We start from the raw sequence: 20,718 nt of genomic DNA on the forward strand, positions 1-20,718 counted from the left end.
AGTAGTTCAAAATGTATTTTAAAAACTTTATGGTGATATTGTCTTTAACTCACAGGCTATTTAATAGTGTATTTCCTAATTTCCAAACACATGGGGACTTTACAGCTATGTTTTTGTTAATGATTTCTGGCTTAATTCCCATTATGGTAAAATAATCTACTCTGTACAGCTTCATTCTTGGAATTTGCTGAGACTTGTATATGGCTCAATATATGGTCCGTCTTGGTAAATGTTCCACATTCAGTTGAAAATATGTTTTCTACAGGCTTTAAGTGCCGTGTTCTCTATTTGGCAAGTAGGTAGATATCTTGTTTCTCAAATCTTTTATATCTTTACTGTCACTTTCTGTTCTATCAGTTACCAAGAAAAAATAAACTTCAGTATGATTGTAGATTTTCAGTTGCTTCTTTAGTTTTTCTAGTTTATCATTTTGAGTCTATATTAATAGATTTAGAAGTGTTATACCTTTGTGGTGGACTATTATAAAAATTTCTTTTATGTCTAATTTGTTTATTAATGTAAAGTCTAATTTGTCTGATATTCTTAGCACAAAGCCAGCCTTGTTTGATTATATTTGCATGATTTACCTTTTTATTACTTTCATTCACAATCTTTCTTTTTCCTTATGTTTAATAAGTATCTCTTATAAACTGCATAGACATTTCAGATTGAAATTTAAAATTATCAACATTAGACCATTTCTGATCTACAAAAAATGGAAATTTTATTACACTTGAGTTTTGTTTTTTATTTATTCTGATATCTTTTAACTGGACATTTTACTCTGTTTGCATTTATTGAAATAACTGATATATTTGGGTTTAAATCTACCATCTCACTATTTTTTTCTATTTGTGCTACTTACCCTACTTCTTTTTATCTCTTTTCCTAGATTAATAATTTTATTCCTACCCCTTTATTATCTTATTTAATATTCTTAAACTATTCCTTTAATGGTTACTTTAGAAATTATATTTCTCTTTGATTTGCTAAAGTCTAACACACATTAGTACTTTTTCCATGTCCTGGGACAATGCAAGGGTATTAGAATGTTTTAACTTCATTTTCTTCCCTACTATTTTAATTCCATATCACCTAAAACCTTATAGACCTATTTTATAGAAACAGTATCTATATTCACTCCCACCCCAAATCTCTACACCTTCATCTCCATTATCCTTCTGACTGAAGAAGTCTCCTTAGTATTAATTTAGAGTGGATCTGCCCACAACAATTTTGAAGGTTTCCAAAATTTTCACTAGGTATGGAAATCTTAGCTGCAATTATTTCTTTCAACACTTTGCCTATGTCATTCCATCATCTTCTGCTTCCAGTGTTTCCGCTGAGAATGAATTCTGCCTTATTTTGTATTCTTGAAAGTAAAATGTCTTTTATCTAAATGCTTTTCAGATTTTCTGTTTGGTTGTCAACAATTTTTCTATGAATTGCTTAGAAATATTTTGGTGTTTTTACCCATCTTGGGTATCTATAGCTCTTTGTAGTCCATGGCTTTTGATATCTTTTGTTCAATTTTGGAAAATTCTCAGGGAGTGGTCAGGGGAACATTTATCCAGTACCAGCTAGGCCACCTTTGCTGGAAGCCGCATCACCCAATGATATTTTTTAAGTTCTTGCAAATATACAGCTAAGGCTGGGAATACTGAGTTTAAGAATGCTCACTGCCAGAAGCAATGCTGAATCTCACCTTCATTTAGATTTTAGCCCAATAATTCCTTATTATCTTGTTAGGTCATCATTGCTTATGGCCTAGCATTTTGGTTGTTTTTACATGGAGGGAGTCTCTCCCAATAATCTAAGTCTCCCATATTACCCATGTTATTTTTTATTTAAATCTCTCTTTTTTTAACATTTCAGTTTCAGAAGAGGAAAGTCATCCCGCATTCATCCTTATAGCTCCAGCCCCCAACCTAGTGCTTGACAGAATAAGTGCTCAGTAATTGCTGAGTAAGTGAAATTAAGGGGCATTAAACAAGACTACCTGGGCACATCTTAGTGGGGCCACCAGAACTGAAAAATATGAAACTCATTTTTGCTAGTTTAAAAGCCAAATGATTAAGTTCACAGAGGTGAGATTCTGTGCTCTAGGGGTTCACAAGGCAAGTTTACAAGGAACTAATTCATAAATAACAACATAGCTTAATCAGTGTTTAATGGGGGACACAGCTGGAATGATAATGGATAACTATTATATTTCTTCTTCCCTTATCCTTCGATATTAGACTTCTTTTATTTAACACTAATAGTTTTCTGTATTATCATTCCTGTGTTTTTATTGTCTTTATTCATACTTCCTCTCTGGTAGTAGAAGATAATAAACAAGCATGTAAATGAATAAAAATCAATAATGTGTTTACAAATGATGATCTTGTGTAAGTTAAGTCCACTCAGAAGACCAAATTATAGATCAGAAGGTTGCTATGGTAAAGACAGACCAGAAAGGGGAAATTCAAGGTTGCCAAATACTTACTTTCAAGTTACTAATGTGGCTCTCTTTCTATTTGGTTTAAATGATCTTTAAAGGTCATTTAGCATCAGGACATCCTTTACCCCAAGACAGTCTGAAAGAAACTCAAATTTAACAAATTCTTATTCTCCAGTTTTCTTTTTGCTAAAGTTGTTACTAGTTCCCAGAAAAGTCTGTTATTACATCACTATGTGAAATGTTACAATATTCAAGATTACAGTCTCTTAAACAAATGTAACAGCTGTTTCCTGATAAGACTAGGAAGTAGCTTTTTTTTTTTTTAGTGTTATCTCTAATTACTCTGTGAAGTGGGTTCTTTGACAATGTGTTTCATATACTTTATGCAGATTTTGGCCAATTTAATTACATAGGTTTTTGCTAGGAGCCTTAAATCTTCTATTTTCTTTCAACCACATTCGACACCATTTGAGGTAATACAATTTCCTCCTATTTAGGCCAGACCTAACAGAAACCAGCACAAAAAATACAGTGTCCAAACAGTATTGGAGAGACTAATATTATTTTTAAATCTCACTAAAATATTTTGTATGATCTTCTTAAGTTGGTTTTAAAAAATTTATGTGTACCACAACAGATACTGAATTTTCTATAAAGTGATCAGACAACATGTTCCCTAAGAATGTATAATCTCAAAAGGGCAATGAAGCACATAAAATTGTGGAAAGGATGAGAACACTCAGGAAGATTTCAACACAGACATCTCTTGAAGATCAAGAATAAATATTGCAGAAAAGCAAAGGATAGGTTAATGTGTGGCACAGAGAAAGAGCTAGGAAGAATTTCACATTTAGATAAATTGGGTGGAGGGAGTGAGTTTCTCTGAGTTATGTTGCCTTTTGACCTTCACCAAAAGAGAAGTTTTCCCAAATAATGACCAACATTGAAAGCAAAGGAGGAAAAGAGCTTGTCATATGTGGGGCCTAGCTTGAGAGAGGCTGAAATGAAATGACCTGTGTAAAACATGACCAATTTGCTTAGAACAGTCTTTCAGCTTTGCAAAGCCTTAGGGAGAGCTGAGAGCTGGGAGAAGGTTGTGAAGCCTTCTGAATTTTTCCTCCCATTTAGACTGCAGAAATGGAAGGTTAGGGTATATGCCTTGCTTCTGAGAAAGACGGTAACCAGTATTAGAAGCTGTGACTCAGCTAACTCTTCTAACTATTTAAATAAGCATCCTTCGGTTAAGAAAATTCAGTGAAATTCAAATGAGCAACCAGTCAGCAAAACATTGCTGCTGACATTATTAATCTTCCAAACTACCCAGATATATCACACACATAAAAACTCATCATTGAGCACTTGTGGAATACGTATCTCTCTCACTTAAAGGAATGGTCACTGTCAGCAAAGTTTGCTGCACTGAGCCTTTCTATCAAATCAATCTTATTTTCCCATTGATTTCCATTAGAAAATCTGAGATGCATTCTGCTGTTAAATCCCATTAAGTGTGTACCAAACCCTTTGGAAATGGCATGTTTAAAAGAAAAATGATAATATTCAATAAAACATTGACAGTAATTGAATACATTAATAGCAATGCTGTGCAGTATGCAACATGTCACAACAAAAAATGCTCAGGATGAAACATAACACAGTCCTACAAACTGTCTTACACACTGTAAAGGGCAATAATCCCTAAAACCTTAAATTTAATTTTTCAGTGGCTTCACAATTGTCTTGACATATCTATCATTACTTAGCCAAAGGACTTGTTCTTTTTATTATTTCAAAATCTTTTCTCATTTTTCTATTGGCTTCTTTCCCAAAATCTTTGTCCAAAACCCCTGAATAGCTTACAACGCTATTCTTAGATGGAGAAAAGTAGCCAGATGGGCTCAGTCATGGTGGTTTATCCCAGTGCCTGCTGGGATTTCCCCACCATTGGAGAGAGCGGGCATCTCCTGGAAAGAATGTTACAGAGGGAAACAATTGGGTCTACTAAGGTTAGACTACTTCAAATGCCTTTTCTAACTTTCAAGATACAGTACTAGTATCTGACATTGGTAATGGTCTGTGTTTACTGTTCTATTTTGAAACTATGCACTTTGTATAATATATGTCAAATGACCAGGTGTTTTGCATAATATATGTTGAGTGATTGAATTTAGACAATGATTTTGATTTTTCTTCTTCATTAGAGGATATTGACATGTCAGAGTACTTGTAGTCCAGGCTGGAAAAGTGACTATATATAACAATTTCCATAGGAGTTATGCACCAAAGGTCATAATGGTATTCAAGTCCAACATTCTAAGGTTTGGGTAGGACATTCCTGACAGTGAAGGAATGAATTCTGCTCAATTCTTGAATTCCTTACCTTTTTATCATTATGGTAAGTCAATTTTTGTTAAGCAATAGATTGCCTGAGTCAAAGCAACATGCCCATCACCAGCAATACACCCCAAGTACCCCTTTTAGCCCCTTTTGCAAAACCCATTTCAGTGCAAATTTTAACAGGGTTGGCTTTAACATTTTATTAAGAATCTATTAAAAACATTTAATAAATTTTTTTTTTAAAATAAAACGTTTTTATTAAACTATAACATACTCACAGAATTCTGAGAGTCAGTGGCAAGATTGGGATGTTTTCTGGACATCAGCAGGCTACCTGCCAAGAGCTTTTTGGTTAATTCACCAAACGCATGATTTTTTTTTCCCACCATGTCCAAAAATCTCAGCATGTCAGTCTCAAAATTGAACACACTCAGGGAGTCAGACCCATGGTAACTAAACTCTCAAGGAACACAAACATAACGAAAATGTCTTTGTATTAACAACAACCAGAACTGTCACAATGACTACTAGGTTCCTGTGGCTGTAACCAGCATATTCTTTCTCTGCAAACAGAACAAGTGGGAAGCCAAATTAAGAGCAGAAAGTGAGTACAGAATGAAACCGAAAAGATGTGTATTCTCGAGGAATCTTTTATCCAGGACATGAAAAGCCTGATGAAGTTGCCTTTTTTTTTTAAAGTCATGCAACAACTCTCTGGTTCTATGTATGTATGTATGTATGTATGTATGTATGTATGTCATTTATTGTATGTATGGTCACAAACATTTCTTCCAGATTCACATCTTGTCTCTCATAGTTTTGTTTATCTCTCTGACACTTTTGCTTTCTGTACCACTGAAGCATTCTCCCCAAATCCACACTTTCCTCCACTACAGTAAGATTGTGAAAGGAAGTAAAAGTCATTAGTGTATACAAGTATTTATTAATGATATGGTCACTTATAAATTAGACCCCCATTCAAATATCTCTTTTAAACACTTGGCTCTCCTCCACATCCCCAAAGGTGGTAAACATTTACAAGACAATGCAAATGCGTTCAATTCTATTGCAAAAATTGAAAAGGTGTAAGGTTTCACGATGTCAATGAAAGTGAGCTTGTTAAGGCAACTGGCAAATGAGGATCTACAGAGTTAAACAAATGAAGGTAAAATCAACAGGAATGATGACTATACTGATGCTTCAAAAGAGAAGAGAATAGTTTGAATATCAAATAATTAATTGAGACCCTTGGGAAAACTGATGCAGTCCTCAAACATGTTTACAAAAATGATCCTCTTTTTGATTATGGTATAAAAGTCAAACATGAAATAAAGCATGCTGTAAGGCACTTCACATTTTGTAGAAAAAAATAAGCCAACAGTAATCTTCTTGGTTTATTACTTACTAATTCTATAATCAGTGAATAGTTGTACTTACAACATAAATTTTGTTCAATATAAGATAGAATATATGTATTTTAATAACTGAGTTTTATTTTCAAATAAAGTCTCCAGCAAACCTTTTTTCACTAGTTGATCTGAAATTTGGTCCGTTTTAAGCAGATTTACTTTAAGGAGGCTTCAGTGCTAATCACACAGTGCTAATAAGGATTTCCTAGACTGATGAAGCAGAATTTTTCTAGTAGTAATAATCTGATGCCTTGATTGTGTGTATTTATATGTTAAATGTTTACTATTTTGTTCATAAAATATCCTTATTTCTTTGTTCTTCAGGGGTGAGTTATTATTTATTTACTCTTAGGTGTTTCCTATAGGATCACTTCCAAAGGGTGGTATCATGAAAAGGTAATATTGATGTCTCTCCTAAAGCAACACATGTACAGGACAGAGTCTTCGGTGTCAGCCTGGAGTCACACCGATATTTGAATCTGCTTCTTCTACCTCTTATGGTAGACATATGGTAATGGGCAAATTATATGGTCTCTCTGAACTTTGGTATCCGTATCTGTGAAAATGGAGCAATAATAGCTCCCTCAGAAGACTGTGGTGAAGATCAGATGAAAACATGTGTAAAATGCCAGGTACAGAGAAGACATTCAGTATATGGTAGGTAGAGCAGTGCTCTTTATTTCTGATTTGACTGCCAAAATTCCCTTGTGATCTTAATTTGTTGATTATTTTGTACATTCAGATTCTTTGCATGTGTTTTGCAATGTGAACCTTGGGTGTATAAAAAGTGGCTAAATACGTGTAATATTGACAATGTGCCTTTAGGAGCACCTTATTGCATAAATTTGAATTATATTCTATAAAGCTTTGGGAAAAAAGTCATAATGATGTTTTCAGGGTTTACACTAAAATTTTGAGTTATTCTTTATGTTGGATGGCTGATAGCTGCATGGGGAAACCCTCATTGGTAGCCCCCTTTTTCACACTCACACATTTCTGTAAACAAATCTTGACTTAAAACCAAAACAAACAAAAAAACACAATCTTTCACGGCACAGAGAACCCTGTGCAGAATATAGGTCTTGAAAGTCAGTCAGATACTTCTGAATTTGAACCCCTGCTCAGCTGCTTCCTAATTGTGTGACCTTGAGGAACTATTTTTAAGCCTGGGTATCTTCATTAATAAAATTGGAGATAACAAAAACTATCCTGGGTTGTCATGAAATGAGACATTGCATATAAAATGCTCATGTGCCCATACAGCCCAGTACATTGAAAATGCTTAATATAGTAACTATTATTTATAAAATTTTTGAACTTACAACAGGCTATGACATATTTTGATTAAAAATGGTAATGGTGTAACAAAAATAAAGATAATGTTCACCCAGTGTTAAACATCAGATTTTATATTTTGGTCTTGATTTGCCTTTTGCCTTTTGAGTTTCCAAACTGTAAGTTCCTTTCCTTCCTCTATTACTCATGAAGGTGTTTCTGCCCCAGTACTTTTCAATGGCTTTCTCCCCACCCTAACACACAATAGGAACAGCATTTGGGACCTTATTACAAATTGATGAGGGACTTCTACTTCCCCTCCTTTCCCAAAACTCTGGTATGTCCCCCCATGGGTCTTATTAGTTAAGATATTATTTATTTTTACTTAGCTAAAGTCAGGAGATAATGATGGTGAACACTCAGTATTCACCTAATGGCACCAGATTCTATTCTCAGTGAGTTACAGACATTATTTTGATTCTTCATAACAACCAGGCAAAATAGGTATGACTCTTCTTATTTTTGAAATGGGAAGACAGAGGGTCTGAACCAGTAAGTTGCTCAAAGCCACACAGCTAGTAAATGGCAGCACCAATAACCCATAAGGATCAAGTTAATTCATTAATGGGATGTGATAGCTCTAAGTGGTTTTCTACTTCTGGAAAAGGCCCATCTGGCCTTTCAAAGAGAGGCCTCCTCACATAGGTGCTAACACATGTGTGTTAGAATGATATCACCTTATTCATGTATGACTTTTAACCAGTTTATACCACTTATCCCCTAGCACATGACTATACTCATACAACGGACGCTGTAGACGTGACCAACAGAATTCCAGACATCAAAAAGTAAATGAACTACTTTCCTCAATCCCCATAATTCCTGTTTAATTTCCCTTGGCAAATACTGAATTTCAAATTGAACTGGTTCTATATAGCAGAATCTTTCACATACGATGATGTCGAGTCCCACGGTCAGAAGGAGGGAAAACTGAGAAGTGCCATGAAGGTGGACTTGTTTCTTCCCGTAGGAGTAGAAGTTTCTCATCTCTGAATAAATAATGAATTCTGCAATGATTCCAAAAGTGGAAGTTCAGCTCACAGTACATTTTGGGGAAGCTTGAGCCACATTAACTACTTAAGGCCAAGCAAACGGCTGGGCAACCCTAACAACGTGCTTTGGGCAGGGTTTTCATCTGAAAGATAACAGGATCTCTATGGATCTCCAGGTCAGTTCTAGAACACCAGCCTTGCCGCCTCCCGCCAGCGCTGCTCAGCAGACCCCTCTCCAGAAGCCACATGGGGGCCTCCGTTTAAGCCCCCTGGCAAGTTGCCGGCTCCCGCTGACGCCCCACGTCTACCCGGGGTCCCGCTATTGTAACACACACACAAACGAAACGGCCCCTTCCAGTCAACTTTAGCGGGGAGTCTGACTCCCGCCCGGGGTCTGAAGGAAAGTGGGGGCGGGCGGCGCGCACGCCGGCGCTCGCGGGGCGGGGCGGGACGGGACGGCGCGGGGGGCGGGGCGGGGCGGGGCGGGACGGCGCGGGGGGTGGGCCGCTTCCTCGGCGCCGCCGCGCTTTGTTCTGCTCCATTGTGTGGCGCTTCCTCCGCTGGCGCTCCGTCTCTGCACCCTGGCAGCCTGTGGGGAATTTGCGAAGAGGCTTTTGGTGCCTTTTTCTGTGGCTATTTTTTTTAGTACGGGAGGACATCCTCGGGACTGCCTCGCCCTCGAGCTTCGCCCCCTTGCCTAGGAGGGAGGCGGAGTGGGCAGTGTCCCCCTACCCCAGCCAGCCCGACGGCTTTTCCGTAGGTCTCCCGTCCCGCTCTCCTCCAGGAGGCATCCTAACCCGGCCTCTGGACATTCACCTCCTGGCCGGCCGCGCCAACGCCAGAAGGGCGGCACGCGACCCCTGCCCTCGAGGGCCGCAGGCTCCGGGCGCCCGAGGCTCCGCCAGGTACCAAAGCGACAGCCGGAAGCCGGCGCGCGGCCCGACCCCGGCCGCCTCAGCGTTCGGGGAGCCAGGGCGACTGTGGCTGCGGCCCTCCCCGGCCCTCGCGCTCACCAGCCGCCGCGCGGCCGCCTCAGCGCCCTTATATAGCCCTCTAAAAATAGCTCGCCTCGTACCGCCTTGTAAGGCAGCAGGGAGATCTGAAACGCACCAATCCTCGCTCGCAGCCAGGGCCAAGGCCCGCCCCAGGCCTCGCTCCGCGCTCCCCATTGGTCCTCAGTGACTTCATGAGCCCCCTGTTTACCTTACATGGTCACACGCGGCCTAATGGCCGCCCTCCTCCGAGATCCCACGGCTGCGCGGAGAGGCGGGCGGAGGGAGGGAGTTTGGGGAGGGGAAGAGCAGGAGGAGGAGGAGGAGAAAAGGAGGAGGGGGGAGAGACTACAAACTAGCGAGGATGCGGTGGGGGTTGGGGAGGGAAGGGAAGAGGGGGGAGGGAAGCGATCGCGAGAAAAAAAAATGCAACCTCCCAAAATAAAGAGCAAAGATTGCATTAGGAGCGAACAGCGCTGCAGAAATAGATGGCAGCTTCGTGTCAGTGAGTTTGCATCCCCCTTCCTGATCCACGAGCTGGAGTGATTAGAGCCCTGGAAGGGAATTGTTGCTCCCGTGGAGAAGTCCCCTTTTCCGGGCAGCCGTCTGCACTTGTACACGCTGGATGCCTCTCTCCATCCACCCCACTCACTCTTTCCTCTCTCACCTCCTTTCTCCCTCTCTCCTGCATTGATTTTTTTTTCCTTTTTAGTTGACTGAAACAAAACAAAACAAAAGGGCCACTGGATGTCTGCCTTCTTGGGGGGTGAGCCAGACAGACTGACAAACAAACAGACCCAACTGTGTTCGGGGGAGGGTTTCTCCTCCCGTTTTGCCCGGCAGCAGCAGCATGGACGTGTTGGCTAGTTATAGTATATTCCAGGAGCTACAACTTGTCCACGACACCGGCTACTTCTCAGCTTTGCCATCCCTGGAGGAGACCTGGCAGCAGGTGAATGATTTAAATTACTTGTGTAAATCGTGTGGTGGCGGCGGAGACGCAGGGGCTGCGTTGGTGTGGGCTCGGGGTTGAATTTTCTGTTGTTTTATTTTTTCACCCTTTCTGGCGTGTTTGTTCTTTAAAATGTTTTCGGAAACAGTCATCTGCGCTTACCTCTCCACCCACCCGCTAACCCCTTGGTGTGCCGAGCTGAGCAGCCGGCCGAGCTGCGTGCGTTTCAGTCACCAGCACACATCCTTGCGCACACGTTGTCGGGCTCCCTGTCCGAACTTCTGGGGTTCGGAGGAGCCGGGTGGGAAGGGATTCGGTGGCTTTAGGAGCCATCGCTGACAGGACAGCGCGCCCCTACATGCACAAGCTCTACCTACTTGCTTCCTTAAATCAGGTTCATCTCTTTCAACTGGTGCTGACGACCGTCTGATGGGGGGTGGAGGGGGCCGGAGCAAAGTGGAGTGTTTTCCCAGTAATTAGCGAGTGTCAATAAAGAATGGGAACTTGATTTTGAGATTAGAACGTGGGGCAGGAGGGAGAGGAGCCCAGTGACAAAAGGTATTCAAGGATATCCAGGAGGAGGACAGGAAGATGGATCTCTCCGAGGCTGACCGTGCCTTGTAGCTATCCCCAAGTGCAGTGTCTCCAGAAAGAAAACACCCTCTGTGTGTGTCCTTGTTTCTTTTTTGTTTGGAGGTCCCTCTCCAGTTAGACAGCACAACTTCGGACAAAGGGTGGTGTGTGCTTCCTTGCCTCTGACTTTGTCATAGAGGACTAGTTAAGGAACTCCTAGGATGCTGAAGGGCACCGATGCCAAGTTGGCTAGGCATCCCAGTGAGGGCGAAGTGGGGCTGGTGACAAGTTCACTGAGCTTTGTGAAGTGGAATCAAGAAAGTGCTGCTCAGTGGAAAGTGCTAGATCTGTTGTGGAAACAGTGGTTTTCTCAGCAAGGATTTAGATGCTGCTGAGGGGACATTCTGCAGGAAAGATGGTGGGTTGGGGGCAGGGGAGACGGTGTTCTTCAAAAATTCCACAGTGTGCACCATGGAACATCCAAGAAGAAAGTCGGAATTTGCACATCGGAAGTGTGAACTTGCACAGTCCGTCTTGGAGAAACCTGCTTGCCCTTGGGAAGGACTGTGCGAGTCCTGGTGTGTGGCTGCTCATGTAACTTCTCCACTCTATGACAGTAGCTTGTTAAGGCTAATAAACGGCTGAATTCCCTCTGCCAGGATCCAAAGCAGGATTTGCCAGCTTGAGGCTGGGATGTAACAGTTCTGCTTTAGTGAGCAAGATCTGGCTTTTGGTATAAGGAGCTGAGTGGCAAAGCCGATCCTGACTGTACCTTTGTTAAACTAGTTGCTGTTTTTCCCTGATTAGAGGCTGTGAGTTTTCCTCCCGGTGCCGGTTCTGGTGTCTCTGTGTCCACACATACATTCCTGCCCAAAGATACTGGCGGATATGTTTGACTTTGTTTCTGAGTGCACACACAGTTCACGTTTTTCAGCGTGAGGCATTTATTCAGTGCATCCTTCCCTCCGTCTTTGACAAGACTATCTCATGACCTGTCTCACTAGATCTTTTTCCTCCGTTTATTTTGCATGCTAATTAAACCAAAATGTTGCCAGAATTTCATTTTCTGAAATAGCCTTCATTTCACTGTCAGCCCACTGGTGTCCAATCGGTTGTGTATTAACAACTGTCTAGACAGGTTAGGGGAGGGAATCTGTAGATTTAGTCAGCCTGCCCAAGGCAGCCCTTGTTTTTGACTAGCTGTTAAGCAGTGTTAGAGGGAAGAAAGTTGGCTTTATTTGTTACAGCGTTCCCTCTTGATGAATCACCCAACTTTGTTTTGGTTCAAGTTCTCACAGTAGTAAAGCCTGATTTGGGGGAAGGCCTCTCCAGAGGAAACCTGCTTTTCTAGATCTGGTTAGACCATGCAGGAGAAAGTCTAGATATGGAAAGAGACATCATTGGTCTGATAATTAGGGAATGTGTTAGATCTATTGTTTCCTCGGAAGCCTTCTCTCTTCTTTCCCCTCCTCTCCTGACTCCTCTCCATTAACCCTCTTCAAGGAACCTCTAGCTTAGTTTCTATTTGCTGGCCAAGGAATTTTCACTCCCTGGCACCTCCCTCCTCATTTCTTGCCTTAACCCTCTCCTATTGCCAGTCACTCTCACCTTAAAACCCTTTGCCAAGCTATTTCAGAGGCATGCTCATAGCCCATACTGAAATGTAACTTGTGGGGAAGTACTCCTCAACAAGATATCCCTCCAAGGAGCTTTCTGCTTTGGATGCTGTAGTAACAACTGCTCTGTATAAAGGTGACATGCTTAAGTTCATGCTGATAACAAAACCTCCAACCTACATCTATTCCTTCCTCCACCTACCTGCCTCCCTTATAGCTTCTGAGTGTAAGGAGGAGGGATGGTTATATGAAACTATTGGTTCCAAATCAACCATCAGATGATTTCACTTGAGACTCCTTTGCTCCAGGAGGCTCAAGAAGGTTGCTATAAAGAATCCCAGCCAGGAGGAAGTTTCTGGATGCTTTGGGGTAATCAGATTTTAGAAGTCAAGTGAAGAGCAATTACTAGATTTCTTCTGAAAGTGAATGGTATACCTGGCCTTGAGGAGATGAGCAAAATACAGAGATTCCAATAATTAAGAGAAAGAGTGGTTTGGATCATAAAACCAAGAACATCTGTGAATTTGAAAATTGAGGAAGGACTATTTGGGGATTCTGTTTTAAACTATGGTTTGGGATAATTGTCCTGCTTTAATATTCAGTGAGCCTGTGATGGCCTGCCTGACATGGGGGTCCTCATTTTTACACTGGTTTTCAGGCAGTGATATCTTAGCTACTTACAGCCCTAGCTCTGAAAATCATTGCTGGTGTAATTTTTAAAATCCAGATGGACATCCTACATTAACAGCTCTCCATTCCTGGGCTCTGACTGCATACTTAAGCCGTTGGCCCAAGTAACATCATCTCTGCCTGTCATATAACTGTAAATTACACTGTGCTTATGTGGTCTATTATTTTATGGAATTCAGCGGACGCACAATTCTTAAAGACTACCAGCCTTAAGTTCTTTGGAAACTTGCAGGAAATTTTCCAAGAGCTGTCTGAGTAAAAGTAGGAAAAAGTCAAAGGTAGGACAGAAGCTGGTATAGTTTATAGGATACCACTTAATGATGAATAAAGGAAAACCCGTTTATGAGTTTTGCTGTTAAAAGAAATCATGATTTTTCTTCTGGACTCGCTGCCGACTTGGAAATAAAAGGATTTAATACAATACTCTTGATTGAAGCTACAAAGACTTTTAGAATATGAATATATTCTTTATACCTAGTGTGCTATATCATGAATGCAGATCAAGTAATGATGTTGTTAAGTCTCATTTGCACTTAGCTTTGCTACATGCAGTTGAGGAGCATGGTATGTTTACTTGAAAAAACTTATGGAATTATGCTTATTGTTAATGCTGATTCATAATTGGCAGATGGGGTCAGCTTCAGGCCTCTCTTTTGCTCAGAGGAAAATTTTCCACTGCTACTGGAAACAAATAAATAAATCATAGAACATTCCTCCCTCCTCCCCCACTCCCCCATTGTTTTAAACTAATGGCATACTTGGCTACTGTAAGAACTGAAGTGTCCCCGTAACACTGCAATTTTCATCTTGGTTTCAGGCACGCTGAAACACTTTTTACGAGGGACTTCAGTATGAGGCATCTCTAGGGGACAACCTACAAAAATGGTTGCCTTCCAAGAACAGCCTCATGGTAAAAGGGATGGGATTTGTTCTGTGAGCTACATTGCTTCTTCCTCTTGCCTTTGCTCTGCCTTCTACAGGCCTGAGCAACCAGGTGCTGTCTCAGCCAGAAAGACAAAGCAAACTGTAGGGTCCCTGCATCTGCAGGTTTGTCTCTGTCCCCAATTTGCAGAAAACCTTGTCATGAATTAGAATTTCTTGGCAACAGCACCACCCAGGGAAATTTGTAGACACAAAGGAGCCTTGCTAACCACACTGAAAGGATAAAATAGCTGTTTTTTTTTTTGTTGTTGGTATGTGATTTGTGTGTTCTTCAGTTACCATAAATATTTTTTTTTTTATTTAAAACTGACTTGGTAGATGATAAAAAAAAAAAAATTAGAACTGCCCCTGTTATTCAGATTTGTTTGTAAGGATGCAATTGCTAAATAAATGTAGCTTTCCAAATGAAAGCACATGTGAATGCAATCACACACTTAGCCTTTCTTTAATTAATTTCCATGTTCTTTTTAATAGTTATATCTCTGTGTAGATTTAGAGACTCTCAAACATTATCGTTCAGTCTACCTGTTTGCAGTTCGGTATTTTAAAGTGGGTGAATGTTACAACACAGATATCTGTTTTTAGTGGGGGGATAAGGGAAGTGGTGACTTCTTTGTTCTCCATGAAACTCCCACCCTCACTCCCTACCCTGAGGGGAATGTGATGTTGGGGTCCAATCCATTTAAAGGGCAGAACAGAAGATGCACTCTGACAGCCTCACCCTGAAATGATTTATATATGGGTATGTCAGAGACCTTCGGTGCTCAAATGTGGGTTCTTGCTCTCCCCTAGCCCATTCTAAATATAAATGCCAGTGGGGGCTGTTTGCCTCTCCACTTAAGTGGGAATAGCTTAAAGAGGGTCCTAATGGGACTTTTAGTAGCCGTTGTCTTAAAAATCTTCTGATTCTTCTCCCTTCAGAGAATTCCTGTATTTTAGTTTTTTGAGAATAAAGAGGCATTGCAGTCTTTTTAAATTACTCTGTGCCTATTGGGGAAAGAAGAATACAGTTTACTCTAGCCAGTCCCAACTTATCTCTGCAGTTTGTAGTAGCAGGCAAGTGGTTTTTATCACCTATGCTGGACCCTGTGACTGGCGAATACCGAGAACGCCTCTGTGATTCCAGTTCACTCACTGTATCGGTTGACATCTATGTTGGAATTCGGATTTGCTGAAAGTTTAGGACAGCTCCCCAACTCAACCTGAGTCGTGGCAGAAGGGTAAAGGGTGCAGATTTAGTCTGCCTACTAATAAATCCCTTTGTTTTCCCAAATCAGCTGAGTACTTGCTTAGCATAAACAGGTGGAAACATACTAACTCAGATTGCCAAATGTTACGAATTACAGTGATTAAGAAGCTTTACAACTATTCACTGTGTTAAAGCCAGTGTAACAAGTACAGCATCTAATCATTAATGGTACATACAACATGGACAGGTTAAAAAAACACTCCTCCACCCAATTACATTTCGTACTCAGTTTAGAACATCCACACGGGAGACTGTCCTTACTCAATTTAGTTTAAGAGTCCCAGAAAGAAATATTACCATCAGTAGCACATTTACCTAAGATTAGATCCTGCTATTCCCTCTTTCCCTTCTTTGCTTTAATTTTCTGCTGCTAATTGGGAGGATTATTTCTACTGTCTTGAGTCCTTTTTGTTTTCCTCTCAGTGTTCTGTGTGACCCTGAGAGCTTGTTCCTGCCAAGGGTATTATGTCCATTGCACTCTCCATTAGAGCCACTTCAAGCCTCCCTGCCCACCACACATGTGATGTATAGATGTTACGGCTAAGGGGCAGCAGCAGCTTTGGACTCTGGGTCCATTATCAGCCTGCTTGAGGTGTGAATGATTTCTGATTTCATTGTGTACCGTTCCAGACTGAGCTGGTAGAGGTACTCTGTCATACCTTGTGGGGTTTTCTTTGTTTATATTAAAATATGGAAAATGTTTCATAGTAAATATTTTATTCCTTAATTCTAATTATGTGCAAAATATTTTTGGAGTGATGCAAAGTTGAATTTGATAAAGATTCGGCCTTTGATGAAGTGACTCTAGTAGGAGAGAGTAGGCATGTCCTATATTAAGTACTAAGAAAATTAGAACACAGTTGCAAGAAAAAGAGATTGTAAGTCCTGTGAGTTTTTGAACACCAACCTGTGCCTGTCTCTGTTTACCCACTTTGTTACAACCTTGCTTATAAAATGTGCTTGTGATTTACTGAGTTCTGTTGTGCTTTTAGCTAACGGCCTGTTGGGGCCAGGGGCCCTTTCAGAGCAGATGAATATACAGTGTGAATACATATGTCAGTCATGGCCAGGAAGCAGTCCGTGTCTGTGTCTGTGTCATTTGGAAATGATCAGAAGTAATTAAAATAATTAATGTAGAGCCATAAGCGATACCTATTTCTGAATATGGGTTTATTGACATTTCCTGAGGGTCACATTGAAAGTCAGGCTCCAGGACTTGTACCACAGCTACAAGCACAGAATCTTAGAATTTCAAATCCCGGAAGGGTATGGTGGCTTCAACTCTACAACACTGGGGTTGGACCAAGTGATCGTTAAAGCCAGATGAAGCAGGGAACATCTTTGGTGGTTCCAGGGTGCAGGCCGCTCTCAACCCCCACATCAATTTGCTTTCTTTTCATCACCCTGATCTGAATACACTTCTCACTGTTTTCTCCTTTCTTGTTCCCTCTCTCCCTTGAAAGGGAGGCAAGAAAATTCCCTTTCTACTCTGAACAGTATTAGAACATGGAATTTTGGAGTTGTCTGGGACCTAAACCAAGCTGTTGAATATCTTGGGGAAGGCTTATGTGTGTAATTTAATCCCTTTTCTACTTTGAATGATATGTGATGAACTGGAAAATGTATACTGTACTGAAAAAGAAAAACAAAACAGAAGCCCCCAGTTACAACTCTAGTCTTATTTTTAAAAGTACTGTCACTTAAATGATGACAAACAGTGGGAATGAAGAGAGTACCTTGAAGTTGACTGGGTGGGAGGAGTGGGGCTTCATGGAGAAAGCATCAGACGTGGAATGGCTTTGTCTCCCGACACTTCGCCAACGAGGGACTGCATGAAACTCTAACAGCAATTACATATGCATTCAGAAAACGTTTTTAAAAGTGTTTTTAAAAATGTCTTGAGAGGGTTAGATAGGCAGTAAGGTTGCCTTACAAATTAAACAAAAAATACCTCTTATTGAGATAAGCAGTTGGGAAGAAAGACTTTTGGGGCAGGTGTCCACAGCAGGCCTAATTTCACAATATCCCTCAGGAGGAAAGGAAAGGTGTAGGGTACTCTCCACTCCCTTACCCAGTGACTTTTTGCCCTTCGCTACCCAATCTCTGGTATTTATGATGTGAAAATTCTCTGTTGGAACTCATCTCAGGTTTGTTTCACCTCTAAGATCTCAGAAACTGAAATTTCCTTCCCATATGGAAACTAATTTATTTCCTCAAAGCTCTAATCTTCATCTACAAATCCAGTTATTTTCCTGAGATTCAGGCCCCCATTCTTGATGTGGAAACATGGGATTGACAGTCAAGGCTTTTAGGATTGTCCCATGATCATCTTAGCAGAAATGTCCTCAAACTCGAACACCTCAACTTCTTTCCTTCGTTTCCCAGCTTCCCTATTTCTTTTATTGATACAGCCTTCTTCCCGGGACCTGGGTTTGAAGCCCCAGGCGTCTTTGGCTCCTCTCTTTCCCTTGAATCTAATCAGTTGAAAAATCCCACGGATTTGGCTCCCACAGTACTTTACCACATTCCTTCTGCCATTGCCCTCGGGCAGCCCCTGTCACCTCCCCTGTGCTGACTTGCTACCCTCATGACCATGTATTCAAACTATAGATGGCTCCTTATTACACATAAGATGACGCCAAACTTCTAAGAGTCAAGATGTTCGAAGGTTAGGTCTAGGTAATAGTCACAGGTTTCCTTTCCTGTATAGTAAACACCATCCAACATGGATGACTGTGCTTTTCCTGCTTCTGCCTTTATTCATGTTGCTCCTTCAGTCCGTTCCTTCTTCTGCCCTCCACCCCTCTGGTTCTTTTTGTCCAAATTCTGCCCATCCTTTAACTTTCAGATCATTGCCACATCTTCCAGGAAACCACCCCCTTTCCCTCAACCAACAGTAATTGCTACTATTTCTACACTCTTGTGTAGAACTTTTTACTTCCTCAGATGCTTTTCAGTTTTGTCTTGTAGTGTGGTTTTCCCTTTATTCTGTTCTTCCTGTTACTTTTCCAGTTAAGTTGTATGATTTAGAGCAGAGTTGATGCCTCGGTTTTAATTTTGATAAACTCTTACTGTGTAGCCCTTCAGGGTCATAGAGAGCCTTGCATACAGTAGGCATTCAACAAATATGAGACTATGATGGTTCTGTGACTTAAGATTTGACTATGTCTGCAGTAATGGCTCTCGATGGTGGATGAATAGTTAAATCAGTACCCCTTTGGGTGGAACCCAGGCATTAGTGTTTCTTAAATCTTCCAGGTGAGTCCAGGATGTAGCCAAGGCTTTGAGCCATTAATGTGTAGAGGATTAATATCAGATATAGCAGAGTGGCAGGTGCCTATTCCTTATATGGAAATGTTTCATTTATTACGTAACTTGGAATCTAAGTGTAGCAGAGGCTTCTAATAAAGCAGGACAGCATTAGTAGGTGTACAGCATGCAGTGCATTGGTTAATAATGACTGCCAAGTGTTGTTACATCTTCCTCTTTTTGCTTTTCCTCACTCTACAATGTCTGATGCAGTACCATTTGGCTCACCTTTTTGATGTCCCAGTAGAGGTTTGCTTAACCTGGTCAAATTCCATTTCTGGTACCTTTGTGGTGTTGGGCATAAACTCCAGCCACACTGTGCTTCAAATAAGGCATTCTCGGCAGGCCCTCAACCATGATTTTCCACTCACCTCTCGGCGTGCTGTGTGGTTTTTAAAGGGATGGATGTGAGCATGAACGTCCCTTGGATGATGCCAGATAGACATTAGGTAGCAGCGTTCCATATTTCTACTGACTTCACTATTTGGAAGTAGACTCTGTTTATAAAGAATTTCAAAGGACCCATGTTTCTCGTAAGAGGAGCAAAAATAAACTGTGGAAGAATTGCTGCTGAGGACATTCAGGCAAGGAGGCCGCTTTCCCCATCCGAAGAAGGCTTAGCTCTTGTGGCAGTGACCAAGGGCATGTGGTGATTTTCACAAAGAAGCCTTTGAATTGCCTCTATTTCAAACTGTGATGTTTGCAAAAATGTATGTACCATAGCTTCATCCTTTCATCTATAAACTGACTTTGATGGGGGTATAGTTGGCAAGAAAGGACATCATGAGAGGAGCTCAGAGCTTAGGGTGGAAGCATACCTTTTGGAAAGCTCAACCCAGCTGTGAAGATGGCAATTAGCCGTGAAGCAATTGCTTTGCAAAGGAGTGCCTGCCTGCTCCTGACCCTGTGTCACCTTCCAGAACTGAGTTACCAGGAATTCAATGGAGTGGTCATAGTGCTGGCTCTTATTTTTGGAAAGGCAGCAAATATGCTCAGCACACAAAGGCATAGAAATTGATTCCCCCACCCCTACCTTTTGAATTTGTGGTGTTTGTTCATATGGCCACTATAGACCCTGTTGATAGAGCATAGTTCCTTTTTGTGGTAGTGAAGGATGTCTTCTGTGAGGAAGCCCTGCATAACTGATTCTCCGGGCAGCTATTTGAGATGCTGCTCCATCTCAAACTGAGTCACTGGCTTCACCTTTGGGTTCCAAGATTGTTCAGCCCTCACCTGTGCATTTGCCTCTGTATATCAAGGTTCTTGCTTTCTTTAATATGGACTGAGAGATGATTTCCTCCACAGTGGGGATTTTCATGTTTGCTTTTAAGAGTCTAACAGATACCCATATTGAGCATTTGTTCTGAAGGGCTCGGGATGTTTTGCTCATGATCTCTTGTCATTGGCACATTCTTTTTGTAACCTACAAAGCAGGCAGATGTTACAGAATTTCCCACTCAGAGGTGAGAAAACTGGGGCAGAGGAAGATGAAGCAAGTTGTCTTATTGTGGCTGCAAAGTAAATGAGTTGCAAAATCAGTGGTGGAATACACTTTCCTCTTCCCTCTTTCTACTTGGCTGTTCTTCTATCACCATAGTAAGCATCATAATAATATCTAGTATATATCAAATACTTCCTAAAGATGATCTCATGTGAGCACTGAATATTTAGCACTTCAATTAATCTTCTTAACAACAGTAGGAGATATGTATTCTGCATATCCCCATTTTATAGATGTAGACATTGAGGTTAGAGGTATTGCCTAAAGTCACACAACTTGCAAGTGGTGGAACCAGGGTCCAAACCCAGGCAGTTTGCTCAACACTCTGGATTTTTACATTCACAATGACTCCTAGTTAGGCAGGAGATACCAGGACAGAAA

General features: G+C 41.1%; 1 protein-coding gene across 2 annotated transcripts in view; it reads left to right on the forward strand.

Annotated features, from left to right (window-relative positions):
• Positions 1–9,936: 9,936 nt before the first annotated feature.
• Positions 9,937–20,718, forward strand: part of KLF7 (KLF transcription factor 7) — an 85,551-nt gene continuing 74,769 nt past the window's right edge. Inside the window, exon 1 of one of the 2 annotated variants that reach the window (XM_036920303.2) lies at positions 9,937–10,457. In XM_036920303.2, coding sequence (XP_036776198.1) covers positions 10,356–10,457 — 102 coding nt within the window. In that variant the 5' untranslated portion in view covers positions 9,937–10,355. The remainder of the gene's footprint in view (positions 10,458–20,718) is intronic. The other variant, XM_036920302.2, reaches the window with a different exon arrangement.

The sequence above is a fragment of the Manis pentadactyla genome, chromosome 6 (genome assembly GCF_030020395.1).
Source record: "Manis pentadactyla isolate mManPen7 chromosome 6, mManPen7.hap1, whole genome shotgun sequence".
NCBI lineage: Eukaryota > Metazoa > Chordata > Mammalia > Pholidota > Manidae > Manis > Manis pentadactyla.